The sequence below is a fragment of the Lepisma saccharinum genome, chromosome 24 (assembly GCF_977018435.1).
Source record: "Lepisma saccharinum chromosome 24, izLepSacc3.1, whole genome shotgun sequence".
NCBI classification, from domain to species: domain Eukaryota; kingdom Metazoa; phylum Arthropoda; class Insecta; order Zygentoma; family Lepismatidae; genus Lepisma; species Lepisma saccharinum.
Genome location: NC_139252.1, coordinates 55,204,473 through 55,226,076, shown reverse-complemented (window position 1 = coordinate 55,226,076; position 21,604 = coordinate 55,204,473). Strand labels below are relative to the sequence as shown.

At 40.2% G+C, this 21,604-nt stretch overlaps 1 protein-coding gene across 11 annotated transcripts in view; it reads left to right on the top strand.

The window, feature by feature from the left end:
• LOC145978267 (unconventional myosin-XV-like) overlaps nucleotides 1–21,604 on the top strand; it is a 536,876-nt gene that overhangs the window by 150,822 nt on the left and 364,450 nt on the right. Inside the window, exon 1 of one of the 11 annotated variants that reach the window (XM_083110777.1) lies at nucleotides 887–1,818. The exons of the other annotated variants lie outside the window; for them this stretch is intronic. Coding sequence (XP_082966903.1) covers nucleotides 1,258–1,818 — 561 coding nt within the window. The 5' untranslated portion in view covers nucleotides 887–1,257. Of the gene's footprint in view, nucleotides 1–886; nucleotides 1,819–21,604 lie in introns of those variants that run through there. 11 annotated transcript variants of the gene reach the window in all.

Here is a 21,604-nt window from a genome sequence, read left to right as displayed (position 1 = left end):
ACCTCTAGGAATTTCATTTTGTTCAACACATTTTTACAATCACAGACATCTAGTACCAGAGTGGAAAAGGTATTGTTTCCCCACTGTACCACATGACGCCACGAAACACCAGGCAGGATGATTCTAAATCAAGCTATCTTATTATACGCTTTAATCTCCGGATCCCACTTTAAACTGTAGGTTCAGTCCCGATTAGCCGATTTGTGCATAAAGTGGACTTTGAACAATAATTCAAGCTCTTTAAGGGGTTTCACTATTGCTTTCTGTTATCTTTTAATACAAGTCTTCAATTCTGCTTTTCTTTAATCGTGTGCATTGTTGAACGCTATTTACGGGCAGTAAAATATTTTCGAAATCGCCTTTCTGACTTAAAATCATATCCTCGCCCAGGCCCAGAATTTTATTTCGAAGGGAGGGGATTTCTGATCATTCAACAGCCGCCTTCTAAAGGCGAAAAAGTGGGGGTAGAAGCCCTGAAGATAAATTTCTCAGTGTAGTACAGCTTATTATACAAGATCTTTAATCCTATTTACAGGCATGTACCGAAGCCACGAGGTTCCCCTAACATGACATGTCGAGAATCGAACCTACGACCTCTAGATTTACAGTGCGTCATGCTAACCATTTCGTCACGAGAGCCAATCTACGAACCGTTATTGTGGATGGCTTTGTTCTTCTTCGTCTCCTCACCTTGATTGTATCAGATCTGTTGACAACCACGCTGAACTGGCATGCCGAAAGAAGCACAACACTCCGATCGTCAGCTGTTGTGGTGTTAAGATTTCCCATCGGCCCGTGAGGCGAAGGACCTGTTCTTACCTGGGAGGTGGGGAGAGCAAGCGAGAGAAAGGAGTCCCATGGCAGAGGCAGAAGGAAAGAAGGAAGATCGGTTTAGACTTGAGGTGGCGACCAGTGGAGCGAGCTGTTTTCGTTGTAGGTCTTGTGGAGTTTGCATTTCCTCGATACGCGCAGCGCGGGACCAATGGAACAACGTCGTTTTGCACGACGTTGATGTGGTAGTTAGGTGCACGGATGTTTAGCCTTTTCTGTTGGGTTTGATAAATCAGCGAGGTAGCCAGAACTTGGCTCGGTGAGCAGTGAACGGTAAAAAAGCAGTGGTGCACTACAAGATAAAGAGTGAAGGCCAGAGTAGTGGGGGGAGTAACCCCCCGTTTTGGTGCTAGAGTGTTTGTGAAAGTGTTTTAGTGAGTGATCGATAATGTGTTGAAGTGCACGCGCGCAGAGAGGGGACCCGAAATGTCCCAGACGAGGCGCAACAGTGCCACCTGCGGGCCGGTGACCGAACCATTTCTGAGACTCCAGGGCAAGGCGACGTCGTGGTCCAGGTCGGAAACTGACCTTGACCTTTTAGAGGTGACTGCGACCAGCACCGCGACGACGATACCGACCTCCACGTCCCCCACAGCGACGATGAGTCCCAGCGGACCGGTCTCCCTGCCAGCGACTCCTTGCGGGGAGCCGTTCGTTAAAAAGAAGTCAAGTTTCCGTTTGAGTTTCCGGTCGTGGCTTAACCGGAAGAACTCCAGAGCGTCCGACGCGAGCAGCGGTAGCAGCCTGAGTGACCTGCTGGACATACAAGGACACGGAATGTGCTCACACGATAGGAACAGGATGAAAGACGCTGGGAAGTTTTGGTCGGACATACGGCAGGACAGACGGGCCCGCCAGCGAGAAGGCGACGCATCTTTCAGATCTTCAAAAACCAGCCTCTTGTCTCTTTCCGGAAGTGACGTCGTTGGACCTGTCCGGAAAGTGGCCAAACTATCGGAGCTATGCGTGAAAGTTCTCATCAGGAATGTAAGTACACAACAGCGATTCTATACACAATAACTTCTTCAAGGTTAAACGTAAACAATTCACTGACACTTGTTTTTCATTGCAGCAAGCATTAACCTTGTGCTTAATTGTGCAAGATACAATGGCTTGCCCCATATTTTACTGATACGTACACGAAATGGCAGTTTTGTTTAAAAGGAACGTCACTTTTTTGTTGTATTGTAAATCGTTAATGCTTGTTGTCCCCGAACTAACAACTTTTGAATCTGGCCTGAAGGCTGGTGAAAGGATGTCAGTAGAATTAAAACATCGTTTTAAATCATTGGCGAAAATCGATTATTAATTTCGAATGAATGTATTCGATATCATGTTGGGTTCATTCGATTATTGGCATCGATTAAAGTATAGACTTTTCAGCACTTTTTATTCACACACTAAACACATTTTAAAAATCCAAAACCCACAACTGTTAGAAAATAAAATGCTCCATTTGAACATAATACTTACACGATATACAGCGCTTTATGGTTAAATTTCCCTGTCCTTTGTAATTTTGGTGGACGGGGCAATCGTGCACCGCCCCTTTTTAGTACAGCTATTCTCAACAGGGGTATGCGTATTTTGAGGTTTGTATGTGTGTGTGGAGGGGGAGATAAGTCACGATATGAGGCAGATACATTATCTCAGATTATTAGATTTTAACAATAGACACAAATACACAACAATTACACTCATTACTTGATGTATTTCAAAAATATTATGAATGTTTCGAGTTTTCATGTACTTTTCTTGTGCACGTAACAGAGAAAAGGTTTGTTTGCAATAAGCAAATGCTTGTTTACAAACAATTGCTTATTCACCATAACCAAATTCTTGTAGAAGTGGTGCACATTTGCTTAGGGTTACCAAAGATTTAGTCAGAATTACTAAATTTAGTGAAGAGTGGTAGCTATTTTGTTTTCGGTAACAAATTACTTTATCCAAACGTGTTTTGTTTATGCAAGACAAATTAGTTTTTTCTGCGAATACATAAAATGGAAGACTCGTGGGATGATGTAATTGCACTGAATACATTGTAACTAGATTTATACCATGAACAGAGAGTAGGCTTATATGAAAAATGAATACGCGGATGGCTTTTCCAAGGGGATGTTACAAAATAATGTTTAGCCAGGGGAGGCTCAACATAAGATGTTCACCCAGGCGAGATGGATTTTGCCGCCGCCCCCCTTAATTTCTACTCTGCCACCCCATAACTTTTCACCCTGGTCTTTCTACTTTCCACCATGTTACATATTTAAGATTTTAACGTGGAAAATTAATAGCCTGATTTTTTTAAATACGTTAAGTGTTACTGTAAAAAAAAACACTTTTATTGTAAATGTTTGTTTATTTAATTCCTATATAATGATATCTAAATAACAGTAACCACTTAGCTTAAATTGCTACACGATTATATATGCTTGTAATGATGTGCAGCTGTAACTTCGATTAATTTTTGTCTGCAAAAATCCAACTCTTTTTAAAAGCAAGTAGCCAAGCTTATATTGGCAGAAATAAGGTTTAGGCGCTACTCAAGGGGACTGCCACGGTTTGGCGCCCCCGAGGGCAGTCACCTGGCCCTTTAGTCACCCCTGAGTTTAGCATATCCATCGTTAGTAAAGTTCAAGACCTAATTGGAGCGATACTGTCACTTTTACGTGCAGTGTTTAGACATCCAGCACGAACTGCGACCACGTTACACTCCCAAGGTCTCCATATTGTACAGTGGGATCTATGAGTATTACCTTGCAAATTGTCCACCACCATGTTCGTGCCCTTTATTTGACCCAATAAGAGCTTCAAGAATTAAAATAAAACTTAAAACAAGCTGTTGACAACTTCTGCACCAGCGTACATAAAAATCCAACGCTAAAAAGCACATAGGGTGTAGGAGAATAATTAATTAAAATAGTCATGGACAATTTGCACGGTAATACTCATGGATCACATACATATGTATAAAGAAAGCACAACACAGTAACAACCTAGCAAAGATAACGAAACCTCACGTTAAGAAATCTCTAGAGACACTGAATTGGCAACATCTCATTTACTCCACGTAGACTTGACAAGTACTGTCAGTTCCTACAACGGACGCTATTGGTGGGAAAGGTTTGATATAAGTCCACGCGGACTTGACATATGGTTGTCAGATGGAGACTGATCTTTCTGACTTTATTTAAAGTAAGTGGCGTTACAATCAGGACTTGAACCATAAATATGAGTCGATGGGGATTATGACCGCTTCCAACTCTTCATGGTTGCAGAACTACCAAGTCCAAGCGTTGCCGTTCTAAGCTTCAAGCCTTATTAACTTCGCATCCTTGAGTGCATAACTGTAAAAATAACACCGCATGGCGCAAAACCAAAAGTGCATAACAATGGTGTTGTGTCTAAGAGTGATTAGCTATCAGCCGTCGCTGCATAGGGAGGAAGTAAGAGATCAGGTTCTTGCAAGGAAGTTCATTTGCGGCCATGACTCAGCAGTGTCGGGTTCGGATCCCCGTGCGAAGTAGCGAGCTCGCGTCCAGTACATGACTTCAAGTGCTTTCGTGTCAGCGACAAGTTGCGTCGTCAGCGTATGTGTTTAGTGGGTTGACGGGCAACTTTCATGTAACAAGCATTTGTTTCTGTTGAGAATATCCGATTCATTGAGATATATTTTATATTGGTATTTTTAGTCGTTTATGGCTCCAGGGGTGCCCACAGGGGGGGGGGGAGGTTATGGCGCAGGTTGCGCCATCGAGATTTTTAGGGGGGATTTTTTCCCTTCAAATAATATAAAATTCAACATTTATATATTTTTCCAAAATATATGTAAAGATTTTACACTTTAAATGCACCATATTTAATCCATTATATGAAGAACAGAAAGTGTTTAAGGGGAGGGGGGGAGATATCCAACTTTTACATATTAGGCCTTAATTGACATGTGGGTTCTGGGGGGCGGATTCTGAATTAAATTTTTTGGGGGGGACAGTATCCAACTCTAGGTCTTAGATTATGGCGAGTACTTTAGTTAGAGCATTAAATTGAAGGGGATATCCAATTCTTGTGTATTGCTATTGTCTTAGACTGTTGCGGAAATTCTGGTGTGGAGACTGTATTTAGCGATATGGTATCCACATGTTTTGGACCCCGAACGTGCCAAAGGAGAAGCTGGAAAAGACTAAGAAAGGATTGATATCCTATGAAATTAATATTCTTAAAAGCCTGCAAAGAAATGGATGTAAAAATTTTCTTGATCGCTTCGCTCGCATTAATATGTTGCGTGTTTGGCACTTTAATAAGGTGAATGTGAAGTTTTTATACTATAGCTGCATTACAAGGCAAGCGATATTCTCGATGATAATGAACAATCTTAGGGGTGGTCTTGAATAGTGGGCTGCCTGTTTAGGGATTAGTATAGTGTTCAGTAAAGCTAAGAAAAAGTTACTTTCGGTAGACACGCTGTCGTAATTAAATACTTTGTGCGGATTACGATATGGTTTGAGGGCGCGAATGATATGATTTTGGGGGGGGATGGCCACCCCTGTATGGCTCCTATATAGTTTAATAGCGACGTTTAGGATTAGGCATGGCATCAGAACGAGACTAGATTTGTATCGAAATACGTACCGTAGTATACACATGTCACCACATTGTAGGGGGTTGACCTTCGCTAAAAGAACCAAAAGGGTAACCTCGCTTCCACGCACAGCTGCGCGCAGGATTCTTTTCCGAAGGGGGCTGGAATTGTAAAAGTAAATATCGCATAGCTGCTTTCTTGGTAGGGTCAGGACAAGCCACATAATATTTTGGAATTTCCGTTTTTGACCATCGTTTTTAAAGGTTGTTCAAAGATTAAAATGATATTTGGGACATTTTAATGGGAGTTTAAATTTATCTCTTTGGTTTCTCCCGAGTTCTTAATGCTTTCATTTCAAAATTTCGGGAAGGGGCTGTAGCCCCATCAGCTCCTCCTGCGTACGCCAGTGCTTGCACGTAGTACGTACATCCCGGTAACTTCTTCTTTCATGCGAACGAGGCTCTTGCGATTGGATTCGCAGGAAGCACAATGCTCTGTGAGCATCGCGTTGCCCATAATGTTTGTGATCATCTATTCATCCATTTCATGTTATCATCATTCATCCCCATCGCTCGAAACTTTCCCGTGTCCCCATCTCCATGGCGTAGTAAAATTTACTATAATAGTATCATAAAAACCCTCCAAATTATAGCTACATAAAAGGGAAACTCTACATATAGAGCACATCAGTTTCTTCTTTTTAGTTATTCTGCTACACACACACATTTAGAAAACTAATGCTAACTAAGAACTTAATATAGCACGTAAGTTGTGTATTATGTAATACATATTATTTACATAACATTATATATATATATATATACACACACACACATATACCGGGGTGATCCGTTTGAGATGTCAGAAAAGTAAACTTTTATACACAAGAGGTTAATGTATGTATCTCCGAGCAGCTTGTTGTAATATAAGCACAAGGGATGTAAGTTTCGAGTGACTGGAGGTATACTGGCTTCAGCTGTGTGGCGGCAGTATAAGCTCGACCACAAGGAAAGAAACCTTCCGTGAAAAGCGTTCGCGCACCTTCCCTGCCGTTATCTGTGCTCGGGGCAGTGTTGCCAGGTCAGACTTGAAAATATCGGGAGATTGTTCCTTGGGAAACCAGAAGATCTGCTACAAAATTCGATGCTCTAATAGTAGCGGATGAACGACGTTCTCGGGGGCGGCATAGGCGTGCGCACTGGGGTGCAAGGGGTCGTCCGCTAATTTCTTCCAGCGAGAGGGAAACAATGTATTTTTATCAGGGTGGTAAACGAGGCATAATAGCCCGTAATAATTTTGCCCTCTCAGAAAACACCACTTGAGTTTGAAATTATCACGTTCCTACATCCCTATTATAAAAATGGATGTAAATTACTGCGACTGAAATCAACTCATACGTCTGAAATAATAGGTACTTTTATGTCAACATTCATTTTCCAGAAGGGGAGGGGGTGGCGACCATCCTTGCACTTCCTTCTGGACGTCTATGCCGCTAAATAATTTTGTAGAAAATTAAATATTAAAGTATAGAATAGTATATTAAGGATAGAAAACTAAGTATTTTCAAGCAATAGTTTATTAAGGAATTCTCCCAAGAAATCAATAGGTCTGGCAACACTGACGTGGCCGCGCTGAAAAGCTCTTTCCCCCTGTTCTTTCCCACACCCGCCAGCGCGATGAGGTTCTGCGCAGGTTTCTTTCCTTGTGGTTCCTCTATAGCATGCATGTAATACTCGAAAATTTCGCATACCATACGACATATACTGTGTGCGCTGTTGTGACGTGATCACCACCTTTGTTACCACACACATTAGCGCCGCCATGTGGCTGAAGTTTGTACTCATTCGAAACTTACATCCTTTCTGCTTATATTACAACAAGCTGCTCGGAGATACGTACATTAACCCTCTTGTGTATAAAGGTTTACTTTTCTGTCATCTCAAACGGATCACCCGGTATATCCAAATTTTATCCCCAGAACACATTTGGTCTGGTGCGTGTGTGGGTGCGTAAGGTCCATTAGGCCAGCAGTCGCATGCATGTGGGAAAGTCCAAACGAACCCACCCTTGAAAAGAAGCGAGGAAAGTGCGGATCAGAGGCACTTGGGAACAACCTGCGTGGCTGCGCATATGCAAACAGTCCCACACTAGAAGCCTCGATAACGCGCCATAAAAATCCCCTCCCTCTTCTCACGAAATATGAGACATGTAAACTGGAACGTGGAGATCCTTGTTGTAAACTTTTCCACCTCGCAAGAAGTGAATGAATTATTTTTTTTTCCTCTGTGGAAGTTCTCCCGGGAAGCCAGTGTGTCAAATGTGCAATTTCGCTTTTTTCATTCTTTCTTTTCTTTCTTCGTTCGACGTGCGAAGCAATTTTTTTCCTCGTTTGTGGTCTCTCATTGCCCGAGAGCCAATCAGCGTGGAGAGTTCGTCGTAAATATTTCCTCAGTTAGTTAGAATCAAAACAAGACGTGCTGACAATTAGACCGTCAGCAAGTGCGTTTGCGCGTGCGAACTGCACCTCCTGTTCGTTGATTGTTGTGAAAACGGACTGCCCGTGGTCTCTATGGGAATTTGAGCTTGTTTGTTGCGAACCGTTCGCGAAGAACCGGATCGATGACCCGTCCGGTTCGGTTCGTGTTCCCGAAAGAGCGAGTCTCTTGTTGTTTTCTATAACTCATTTAGTCTGGCATTGGTAGGTGACTAGAATCGAACACGTCCACGAAATTAATAGCAACAGTCTCTAACATCTCCTGCTTCGAAAAAAAAACGTATCTACTTGTTTCTTAGCGTTTTTTATTTAACGTTGATTCTCTCCCTAATTAAAATAAACGCAACGATCTTTGAGACAATTTTAGACAATATTCTGTGTTACGCGAACACAGAATATTTACTAGTGAGAGAGATTCTCATTCCGAATTTTTAGAGATAATTTGAAACTTCTTTTACCAAAATTAATCTTAGGAAATATATCCTAAAAGCTTGAGGAAAAAAGTGATTTCTTGTGCAAGTGTGTCGTATGAAACACAGCTAACATAAAATTTAAAGTTAGTTCAGTCAAAAATGTACACGAAATTCAAAGTTGAACGTTTTTACCCCAGTTTGATTCGTAGAGTAAATTAATAGATGAGTCCCATTTGCTGCTCTTGTAACGAAATTACATGAATGAGAGACAGTGGCGTGCCCAAGAGTGGGACGTAGGGACCATAACCCCCCCCCCCCTATTTTGGCCCAATAATTCTAAAGAAAAGATCTTCAAAAGCAGGAAAAGATGGCAACATGAGGACTGAACTACTAAAATATATATACATAAATTCCTCTGTTTCGAAAATCCTGGGCACTGCTGAGAGATGTAATTTTCAGAACGCTCCCCTCCCCCCTTTTCTCGTTAACTTCTTTTCAAGTTCGCTTTCGAACTCTCATGATTGATTGATTGATTTTTTTAATATTATATTCTGGGCGTGTACTACGTTGACGTGAGGTTCACTTTTGGGTACCTCGCCAGAAGATCACCACTTAGAGTCCAGCGCAGATATTTCTGCCGTGCGATGCGCGAAACAACTAAAGAAGCAGTGTTGCTAATGGAGCAGATAGAAAAATCGCTGCAGTGCGCCGATGCACAGCTGTTACGTACAACAATAAAATTAGAGAATTCAGGTCTATCTAACGTTGAGTTTTAAACGTCATGCATTATACCAGGACTAGGATTAATATGTACTATCAAGTGGCTTTGTATGTAGCTACATACATATGGACTAAAAATTCGCAAAATATGAACTAACACATAAGTAAAATTACCAAAAATGCTGCAAAGAAGACTTCTTCATACGATTCCTTATTTGAGTGATTTCAAACAAAATAAAAAATATATATATATTATTTTTCATTGCATTAATGCACTGGTGGCGTTCTAACTTTTCACTCCCACAACCCGTATACACTGGTATGGAACTGCAACGGCAGATAATAACATGCCAACGTGTTAAACCGCTACAATTGCACCATAACACTCCTCCTCAAGCAGTATTATTATTTCCTCTCTGAGATCGGCGACAGTCGGTTGCCTTTGTTGTAGATTTACAAAGGATGCCGGCTTCCACAACAATAACAAGTACATATACTGCCACTAGACGATAAGCTGCGCGGCTTTTTCTTTTGTATGAACCAGGGCCGGCGCTAGTCATTTTGCCTCCCTTGGAGGTGGCGGCAGATGCCGCTCTATTTCGACCCCCCCCCCCCCCCGGTCATTACGCAGCAACGGAAAATTGAAAATCAATATATTCCTAACTAAAACATCAAAATATAAAATAAATAATGAGACTTATGCTATTTTAATACTATTCAGCGCAAAAAAATATCTTTCTCGATCACAGTTTTCAATAGGCTTATTTTTTTCTTCTCTTCAAATTTTGCCGCTCTGGGCGATGGCACGGTTCGCCCTCCCCTTCCGCCGGCCCTGCTATGAACTTGGTCATCCATCAAAGCATGGCAATTTTAACACAGAAAACAATATGTATCGCATTAAGCAGCAAAAATGACAGCCTCCTCTATGCAATTTCTACAAGAACACGTGCCGGAGCCAGAGTTGAAATGATGTTGGAGCCACCTAATTTATTTATTTTCAATAATTCCAAAATTATGAAATATGAACAATTTGTTGCTGCTGTTCGCTGCTCTCTTGCCAAAATGCTTTATTGGGATGCTAACACCATGACTGGCTTCCTCCTTCATGAACTCGTGCACGTTGCTTAGAATTTCCCGAGCTTGGCTATGCAAGGTTTTTGATTTCAACTTCGACAGAACTGGAGGCATTATGGAATTTAACGTTCATTAGCAAACACACACTTTTACATACACACACGCAATACACGCACACAACGTCAAACCGGTCAAATACTTAGTATAAAATAAAAATATGGTGCTTCCAATCCAACAAAACTCACCGCCACTTTACCTGCCTTTCCCCTTCCGTGACAGAAATAGTGCTTCATTATTACAGTTGGCAACACTAGTTACTAGCTAGCCAATGAACATGCACTGCATAAAAGAAGCAACCACTACGCCGTGCTATATTGCCACATTACCGTCCCTGCCGAACGGTGGGAACCGCGAGCTGGAGCGCTATTCAATTGTTTTCAATGATGTTTGCGCGAGTGTGTCCAGGAATGGAATGACAATATGGCAACAATAGCGAAGGTTTTCGAGCAGGGTAGAACACGTGATGCTAAGAGATAGGGAGACGAAACGAAAATTCGTTTCTACGCAACGGCAAATTTATGTGTGATGCACTCTACACTCCACGAACTCTCACGATGCAGGTTTATTACCAAACGTGGAACGAACCCGGGACCACACGCACGAGAGGCGAGTGTGTTAGCCGTTCCGCTGACATGGGAACTGAATAAACGTTCGGGGAAACTGGTCTCATTCTAGTTCAAAGCTGCTTCCAGCGTGTAAAGAAGCCGTTTTCGTTGCTTTCCTTTCATACACAAAATAGAACTGGCAACACTGCTAAGACAGCTGATCTCGTAGGGTGATCGCGGTCATGCTATCAAAAATATTACTACGCATTCTCTCAACCTGTTCCTCGCATGCCTTCCGCATTTGGGAGGGGCGTGGTCCCAAGAGAGGGGCGTGTCTTAAGGTCGATCTGGTTTCCGGTCAGCACCCCTCCCCTCCATCCCGAGTTTATTTTGAAGAGCCGTGACTAGTTTCTGGTCGGGAGGAATCCCGTTGCACGTTCACTGTCGTCCAGGTGAAGCGAGTGTGTATATTATACGCACCGATATTTACAACTACAACGTGACATTAAAAAAAGAAAAAAAGAAAGTCGAGTTTAAAAATGAAAGAATGGCTGCTTGTTGTTATGACACTGAATGTCGAAAATATTTACTTTGTATCATCCACTTTTACAAAGGCCGGGTCACGCACACTCACACTCTTACAAACACACACACATATTTTTCTTAGAAAACACAACATGCAACTTGTTTGCTTAATCACCTCTGTATTTCGTTATAATAGAGCGGACCTGCGTGGTGGAGTGGCTAGCACAGCGCACAACGACGCGAGGGGTCCTGGGTTCGAATCTTGGCCAGTGCATGACTGTGTTTGTGTGTGTGTCTTCGCCGGTTTCATCATATCACTCATCCTCATGGTCGCGATTAGCCAAAAGGCAGAAAAATAGACTCTAAATATCAAATCAAACAAATCACATCGTTATCATAGACCTTTTTTGGCGTATATATCGAAAATATTATTTAAAATGTATTATGCAGGAATTTTTAGATCATATCTGGCATTTGGAGACCTTATTTTGATGTTTTAAAGCATATAAATTCACAGTCTAAACATAAATGTAATACTTTTTCATTCGAGGATAATTCCAGTTTATGTTCTCATAATTTTATCAACAGTTGGCCAGTCTTATGTACCTTCATTTAGTAATTTATTGTTGTTGGAAGTGAGTGCATACAGAATATCCAATCAGAGGGAGTGAAGTTCATATTTTGACGAGATGACGTCACCTTGTGAAACATTGTATTTTGAAAGTAGAGAGAGAATGAAGCAGCAGATATCAGTGAAATTCAGGAGTTTTAAATAATTCTTTATCAATGATGATGAGTAATTGATAACATACGCAATATTTAACATACATTCAGTGGTGGATTTTGCAAAGGAATCTGTTTTCGCACATTCCGTGTAGTGGCGCTAGTGATTTGTGTATCAAGTTTAAATACATCAGCAACCCATCCTAATATAGAATCTGTGACTTATCTTCTGACGTTCAGATTTTCTGTCACCAGCTCGTTGATGGATGGAATAACTGTATATAGGTGTGCTCAGCAGACACTTTTTTGTATTTAGGAACTTTTGTGGAACGGAGGAGGCTATCACAAATTTGGACAAAACTATAATTCTAGAGTATATTTTCCCCAGATAAGTTTATCCAAGGGTAATCCAAAGTATTCAATTCATTATAGGGTAAATTTCTTACATGAAACTTTTGAAATTATACTAGTATTATTCCGAAAGTTGGACACCTCCAGGCGACGTCATCCAATCTTCGTTGAATATCCCTCATTGCCTCACCTGTATGCATTCCACTTTGACAGAAGCAAAAGGCACCAGGCCTTATGAACATACGTTAAATTACAACAAGGCCACCAGAACTCACATTCGCTTAAGAATTTCAATGAATTATATGTGCATCTACCATCTGTTATTGTATTCAAGAAGTGTATAGTAAAAATTACACGATGTTAAGCGTTTCGTTTAGCAAGTTAACCATCTTTGAATAGCATTCTCTTCGTAACACAACCAGTGAATTTTGTTTGGAAAGACGATGATTTTCCTTCAATCTAATTTAAGTCGAGAGCTTCTGAATTCGAAGCTTACGTTAGGATCTCAGATATCACGCAAAACTGTAGATCCAGTACTGGTTAGTCAGTGTATCAAGTAGAACAAAGTTTTGTCAGGGTTGTCGTGTGAGTCAAACGTAAGTGGTAATGCATGTAAGAATCGAGAGTTCGTTTTAATCTTATCAGGGGGTAGCAACTCTACGTGCACTGAAAGGTTTCTTGTGTTTTGTCAGATAATGGGACAATCCTTCAACGTTGTAAAACACCGATTAATTATTTCGTCACCTATTTTTTCTTCTATTTCTATTTTTTCTACCATGTTCGTTGACCTTGGGTGCAGTAATAACAGTTCTCATCCTTAGGCGTAGTAGTTGCTATCTCAGTTACTCTACCACTGGAATGTAGCAAGGTTGGTAACTAAATGTAATGTTTCCAGCCATCTTGCATTTTCACTTCGATCCCAAAATCGCGAAATCTAGACCTTTGAGTTCATTTACGTCACATTTCCAGTTTAATTTGAACAAAATATTGTCAAATACGGTTAAATTTGCAGTTTTGTAGATACAAATATTTCTGTACATGGCATAGGATTGTTTAAAAATACTGAACAAAAGACTGACACAAATATCTATGATGACGTATCGGTCGAGAGAACGAGAAAACAATTTTTGTATCTCTTGTTCAATGTTCAGGCGAATTTACACGATATTTGAACCGTAATTTGAACCTTTAAATTATATTTTGATCCATCTGTAGGTTCGATTTAGTCTTTTTTAACCAGTAAGGACGCGCGTAGGGGTAAAAATTACCCTGGCGATTTTGAAATATATTTTTTTTATTATTTCCAATAAGTACTCCACCCCATCCATCTCAGTACCTTTCTAATGAACTAGACTTTGTTAGTTCCGATCTTAGAGCCATAGACACACTGCATGGGTAAGTTTAACCCACACGCGAGCTCACTTTGATATTTGAACATGTTATTTTTCTTCCATTTTTATAAATTGTGTAATACTATAAAAAAGTGTTCAAACTTAATAAAATTACTTCAATCATTGAAGTAATTATCATTTACATGCTTTAAAAACAATTTCAATACGGACTTAAGAAGCGATTTTGCTTGTGGGTAATTTTTATCCAGCGAGAGCGTGCGTCCTGCCGGGCTAGTGATTGATTTGGCAACACTGCTAGGGCAATTGGTCGAGGAAGCGGTTCACACTGTGATGTACAACCCTTGGAAGTTGTTCTGCTGGTTCTGTCAACTCTAATTGCATCGCTGTCCATGCAACATCGTATTTCACGCGCCACCAAGCAAGGCAAGCTGACAGCAGTAAGTTCGGGCCTTCCCGATAAGCACGCTGTTCCGGGTTCGATTCTCATTAGGTAAAGGGTATCGTGTCCCATGCAGGCCAATTGGCACAGGGAAACGAGCAATAAAGTTGAAGATTAACAGTTCGATATAATTAGCACCAGTGGTTCAATATATCGGTATTAGGTAGTAGTAAATGCTGGGGTCCTGAGTTGGAATATGATTCTAAGCGATTTCACAATGTTTAGTCGCTTCTGTGGCCGAGCGTGTAGAGTGTTAGTGTAATGATCTCGCTATCTATGGCTCCGTGCTGGAGTGAGTGCTAATGAGAATATGTTTGAGAGTACTGCATGGGACCACTTTCGATCGCTCGAACTCGTTCGACTCTTCCACGCTTGAGTATTCTACACTCGAGTATTTACAATCGGATATAATTTTAATGTGACAATAATTGTATGCAAAATATCCGTCCTGGCAGTTTGAGCCCACAATCATTTATTTCATTTTCATATATCACTTTATTAGTAAGATAAACTAAACTACATTTTAACATGGAGATGATAGGTTCACTTAAGTTTCAATTTCACTGCATCTTTTACTTCACGAAGGCCCAACTACCACAGACTAATTACGGTTACATGTGTGTACTACTGAGCTTCGAGCGTATACCGTTCTTTTTGCCCGTTTGAGCTTTATTCGCTCGAGCAAAGAAGCTCTCGATTGCTTACGCTATCTAGTGTCAACCGTGCGAACTATTTGGCGCTCGAGCGAAACCCTCTCGCTGCAGCACTCTAGTGAGGATCCTTCGTTAGTGTCCATCTATTTCATCTAGTCACCATTCTTCCTCATCGTTGCGATTTGCCTACGGGGAAAGAAAAGCGCCGAAAAACAAGAAAATACCGGACTCTTCTTTTCATCGTCACAATTCACGTCCAGAAAAAGCGACCTTAAGCAAAAAAGTTACAACACAATAGGATAAGACATAGGAAAACATATTTTTCTGGAAAACTTCCTCATTTCCTTGTCTTCGTTCTATTGGAAATCAATAAAACGAAGCGTTTGTTGTAAGTATGACTACATTCGCCACTAGCAAAGAAAAGTACTGGGATTTTTTTTATCACGATGGGGGACGGGTAGGGGGGGATCCCGGGTTCGGGCAAATGTGTTCTTTGCAAGTGTCACTTCATTAATTGAATCATCCGCATATTTGCGATTAGCCGAAATTGTCAGAAAAGCGAAGGAAAATAAACCAAATTAATCAATCAATCTAGCAAGCGGAAACATTGGGCTACTGTTCAACGGAAACATCCATCTTCCTTGAAGCTTAAATAAGATTCCAATCAGATCCATTGCAAAACTTTGCCAAATGTGGGAATTTCAAGTAATTTTTTCCCCTAAAAATATGGACACCCTGTATAAGTTTGCAGCAATTTTCTTGTTCAGTTTCGAGAAAATAATTAACACTGTGAGCTGAATACGGGAGAGCGGATTTTATTGTTTAAAAAAAAACAACAACTTTGCACGCTCATTCGCACATAGCCGTGGAGAGGAGGTGGGGAGGGGAGTGTCCTGTCGGCCAACCACGTGAACACAAGAGTTCCGTTCACGTAGAAGCCTGGAAAAAAAAGTGTGCCGCATTCCGCGAGGCTCTTTGCGTACGAAAAACTTGTTCTTCAAGACTCGTTTTGAGGGCCTGTTAACAACAATGCTGATTGTTTCTTGCTTGTCAATCGATTTGTTGGACATGTGCGTTCTGCAACAATTGGACTCGTTGAGAAATCGGAAATGATTCTCGCGAACCGGCATAGGGTTAAAACTAATGAAATTGAAGAATAGCAAAGAAATAATATTAAAAATACCATGATTGTAAAATAAAATTATGCATGCAATAAAATCTCGATAATCCGATGTTCCGTATAATCCAAGGCAAAAGAAAGAAAAGCTGTATTTCTGGTAAATGCTCAGATAGGTGAGTTTCTGAACGGAAGCGATGCAACGTCCTGAAGCAGAAGGCAGCTGGCCATTTTCTATAGTGCGCGTTCACTATTGTTTAACTATCTCTTTCCTAACATCATTGTTAGTTATGTACTGAGCAATGTAGATACAATATTCATAATAATACTGTATATCCCATTTTCTCATGCTGCAGTTTCTTGTTATATTGTTTTTTCCTTTCTACTTTCCGATTTTTTCTTGGTAATTCGAGTTAATTTTTTTTTTTTTTTTGTGATTCGAGGTAGTTTCGGTGATGTACATTTCGAATTATCGAGGCTGTACTGTATATGCAAAGAAAAAGTATGGTAGGATACGTCAAGTAAAGACAGAATGAATTGCTGTCCGAGCTATATGCACATCAAAATTTGCAGAGCAAATTCCTGTTGTTTAACTTAGGAAATATTTGTCCAAAATCTGCCTGCACAAAAGTCCCTGAAATCCCAGAAAAGAATGAAAAACTGCAACAGTTGAACAACGGCGATTTAAAACCGACTACCCGTAGGCAGGAATACGCTTGAGATGTCCAACTAACTACATTATAGCAGAAATTGATGTTTCGTACGAAAAGAGTTCCTACTTTAATCTTACGAGTTAATTAATTTTCTTACCTTAAAGTACAGATATTAATTTTCTCTCAATTTTGAGGTCCTGAGAAATCTCCGAAATTGATTTTTTTTTACAATACACGAATGTGCCAAATTTTTCAGATAATTTTTAAGTATATGTCGCTTGTATTACTATTAATTCCGATATCAGTTTTACTTCTCCTCAATTATTAAAGAAAATATTTCTTCTACAAATCTTATCTCTGAGGTCAGTCTTGCCTTCTTGTGAAATTAACCTTGGAAGGATTTCCCATAAGACTTCGGTAAAAGATTAACCTCATTTTTTTTGTATGAAAAAAGAAAAACAGATTAGCGGTTACACGAGGTGGTCATGTTGTGAAACACAATTTGCCAGGAGGTCCCGCCAAGGGTGTTATTAAATCAAATTCCGTCACGGCACAACGCCTAATTGGTCTTTTGTGTGATGACGTCACTGTGGTTTATGATTAAGGGAGTTGTTACAGGTTTGGATATCGCAAGCCGCTTGTTTACTCATGAACTGTTTCAAGTTAAACGTCCCGTTATGATAACGATAATACAACAGAGTCGAACGTAAACTTTAAGAAATCCAGATTTAGAAATGTCTGCACAGATTCCAAGTATTAGACCAGGAGTTGAGTGGCCCTAACATGGCGTCGAGCCAACTAAGTTTCCATGTGGGTAGTAAACTGTGGTTTCTTTTATATCCCTATCCCTATGGTATCCTTCAATGCCTTTTCTTCCTTTGGAATGAATTGTGATTGTGTGAATACAAAATGAAGGAACACACAGACAGAGAGAGAGAGAGGGAGGGGGGGGGGGAGAAGCTTCATGACCCGGCCGGGACAACTCTGAGATATATACACGCTCGTCTACTGAAGCGCCATAGCGGAGACAATGAGAACTTTTGAAGTAATCTGCAATTACAAGTTACGCGCTGGTAGCATGTTTCATGAACACACAGTGTTGGATCAGTCTGCAATCCTCAAATACCCGCTAGCCTGCAAGATGTTGTGTGTGTTGCCTAACTCGACGGAGATAACCGCGATTCTAATTGAAAAGTGGCTATTGAAGTTGGCTTACCGCCTTAAAATTAGGCAATATACACAACGCACTGCAAGGAAGCGAATATTTCAGGATCTAGGTGTACCATTATTATTGCTGGTGACTGTACCTATTTTTATTCGTTCCACATGTGTTGTGGTTTTTATGTAAAAATATTGTGCGGTTCTCATAATTAGTTGCGAATTTGTGCCATAATTTCTGTCATGAATATTATGGACTATGTGCTCAACAATTAGCACCAACTGCGGCGAATAGTGGAACTACAAACTTTGACAGTAAAACTTTTCGAGTTTCTCCTTGGCATAACATGCACAGGCAAGTAACACCATTTGTAGTATTTGTGTAATATAATTCAAGAAATGTGTTAGCGGACTTTATGTACATGCTGTATTTTCCCAGACTGCTACCCGATATTATATCATGACGATTCTTTCGGTTTACGTGGAACAACATCGGATGTGATTTTTTTGGTACAATTTTTGCCTGCAGGACACGAAAGGAAGGAGGATGTAATTGAATGTTTCGTAACAAAAGAAAGCGAAAGAGAACGTGGGAATGAAGCATAGACTGAACAAGCTACTTGCATTGTTAGGTAATTTCTAAGCGTGCAAGGGCAGAAGAAGGCAGCCTTGCATTGCACATCTGGCGGTGTTGAAGCTCGCAAGAGGGGAAAAGCGCGCCATCTTTGGTCCATTTTGTAACATACCTTGGAGTCACGTCATGATTGTAGCTATCGTTGTTGTAGAAAGTCAGTTTTCGCCTAAGGTACTTGCGGATATTATGGCCACCGTAATTTTTACTTACCCAAAAGTTTCTTCCGTTAAATTAGTGAAAGTCTGTTATTTTTCCTTGGTCACGTAGATTCCTTGGTTTAGGCTTATGTCTTTGTCAAGATTCCTTCAGCAAGGTTTATCTACATTTGGTAGAAATGCTGCTAATGTGTGCCACAAGTGTTCGATGCTTCACTTTGTTCGTACAATAGTGTGTAGATTCTGTGTTTCGAACTTGCCACTAGGTGGCATGACCAGTGATTAAATGAACAAAAACAAAACATTTTTGCGAACCTATCTTTCCATGATTAAATATGTATTATATATCCATGTTAAAGATGAGTTATGAAGGTATTATTGAAATTTTACGTAAAAATTATTGATTGTGTAGAAAGTTAACTCGAAAAGCAGAACTCCTCAGTCGAGATAAGAAGTACATACGGGTTTTGTCCAAAACGTTTGTGGAAATCAAACGACACTGTAATGCAGTGGTGGTCGACCATCTTTATTTTGCTGCATCACTAACTAGATCTTCAATCTATCGTAGTATCATGTATTTATATATCTTTAATTATCAAATGGTGTGTATAAATTTCCACTTTAACTCCTCGTCAATCGTAGTGGCACCAATGGTTGAGATCCATGACTGTAAGCTGTGTTTTGTTTATATTCAGAGTAGAATTTAAACTTGCCACCAGGTGTCTCTGGCCAAGTGCAAAGTGTACACACAATATGATTAAAAATGTGGAACTTTCCCTTTCGTCTTTGATATTGCATTACAACCTTTCATTGTAAGGTGGAATATATAAGAATCCCCGCCGAAAACCTTTATGTGTTGGGGATTTTTCGTGGGACGTATGTTGGAGGTTTCATAAGTTGCCGAAAATAGCAGTTCTGGGGTATTTTTTCAAGGTTTCCAATCAAAATTAAACATGAAAAAATAATTATATAAAACAGTTCAAAATTATAATACTATTATCCCTCAGAAAACGAAGGCCCTGAACGTATCACTTAACAGTAATCGTTGACTATTCCGAACGGATCAACCTGTAGAAATTTCACCTTAGGTTTCAGTGTTTCTTTGATTTGTGTCATAACGCCTTCATCGAAAACGTTTCTAGCAGTGGTGACGATTGCGTTCCAAAACTAGGGGGCAAAGACAGTTTATTTTCCCTCGTAGATAAGGTTTAACATAGTGCGGGGTCAAAAGTGGTAAAAAGTGTGTGTGTGTGTGGGGGGGGGGGGGGGGAGCTACAACTGCCATCTCTAATCGCCGGCACTGGTTTCTAGTGTTCGATAAATAGCGTTTCAGTGTTTTCCTCGTAAAACTTTAGAAAATAATTTTCATGTATGAATGTATTTTCTCTTAGATTTGTACCACCGAAAGATTATAGTTTATCTCTAATCTCTGCGATAGCAGTGTGTCTACCGTAGTCGCCAAGAAATTAAGGCGTTGTGAGTTCTATGCCCGTTGGAGACTCATGTCACAGTAATTTGGATTCTACTTTAAACTGTAAGTAAAGAGACGATTAGCCTATCAGAAGATAAAATTAATATAAAGAATACATTACCTTACCTTCCGGCAAATTTAAGGTGCTTCCGGCAAATTTAGGGTACCTACGTAGTGTAGAATTGTTGGAAAAATCTGGCTAAGCCAGACCAACTCGCTAGCTCAGTTGATAGCGTAACGAATGACTCGGTATACGGAAGACTCTTGTTCAGGTACTGGTCAAACGTGTATTTTCACTAATTCTACATAATACAAACACATCTACACAGAAATGAATGTTTTTTGCATGAAGATTCTTTGCAACCACGACTCGAATGGAAGACAATAATGACACAGGGTGTCAATTTACAAGCGGACAGAACAGTTATACATTCTCAATACCACAACCGAGTTACGATTTTTGAAACATATCTGTGTGTGGAAAGTCAATATACTCGTACGGCTTCAGAAATTTCCACACTTAAAATTGTTTCAAATCAATTTATTCAGTTCCTTAGCAGCTTCAAAGCAAATTGGATTCCCTGGTGACGTAGCGCTTGGAAGATTTTTCTCAGCAGTTTCTTTTCATTGTGGTATATCCAGTAGGGAGTCATTTCGTGACCTGAAATTTCACCCTTCCGTTCACTTCGCAGAGAGCTCCGGATTCACAAGTAGATTAAAGCGTTCAGCCTATCAAGGCAATAACCCAAGCGAGAACACCGGTAGGTGGTAGGGAAGGTTGTTTTTTCTGTTCCTCTGCGACCAAGAACGATTCGCCACGAAGCTCCTGTCCAGTTGCTAGCCTCGGAATGGCGGTCACAGATGAATGCATCCACAGATCTCCAAGGTCCGCTCTAAAGTTCGTAGATCCTCTCATAGCTAACGGTATATTTCTCAATCTGGCCGTTCACAAGTGAAATTGATACCAGATGGCTGAAACTGAACACCGTGATTTATCTTTGTCATAATTGTTTAATGTTTGCTTACGAGATTAGTGTTGAAACATGCGTTTTCTGTAATGGAAGCAAAGTTTCAAGCTTTTGGCAGTTATTTTAGCGTTGACAGGGAACATGGAGATGAAGTGTGTAAGTTCTCGAAATACCACACATTCGTGGCAATGTTTAAAACAAATTTTCTCAAAATAGAAGAAAGAAATTGAAAGAGTTTAGTCTTAAAAGTTGAAATTTGTCCTAGAAAACTTTGTATTAAACTTGAATTTGGTCTTAAGTAGCGCGGTCTTTCCTTTATCAATATATTTGCTACGGACACATTTGCATTAAAATAGTTGATCATACAATAATGATCGCCATTGTGGAACAAGGTGAAATTTATATAGGTGAGTCCGTCAATATTCATTCCGTCATATCATCAATGATATTCAACGAACATCATTAGATGACGTAATGTCGAAGTGCTTGATATTTGTCAAGAATAGTATACCTAATAGTTTTGTGCAATCAATTCCCTACGTATGCGTTGACTTACGTCGAATTATTATTATTGGAAAATCTTAATTGGAAAAATAAACCTCAAGATAGTAATTTTGTGCAAATTTTTGAGGGCGTCTAACCTACATCACACGAAAATTCCCGAACACGAAATGTCCGATGTATTATTATTC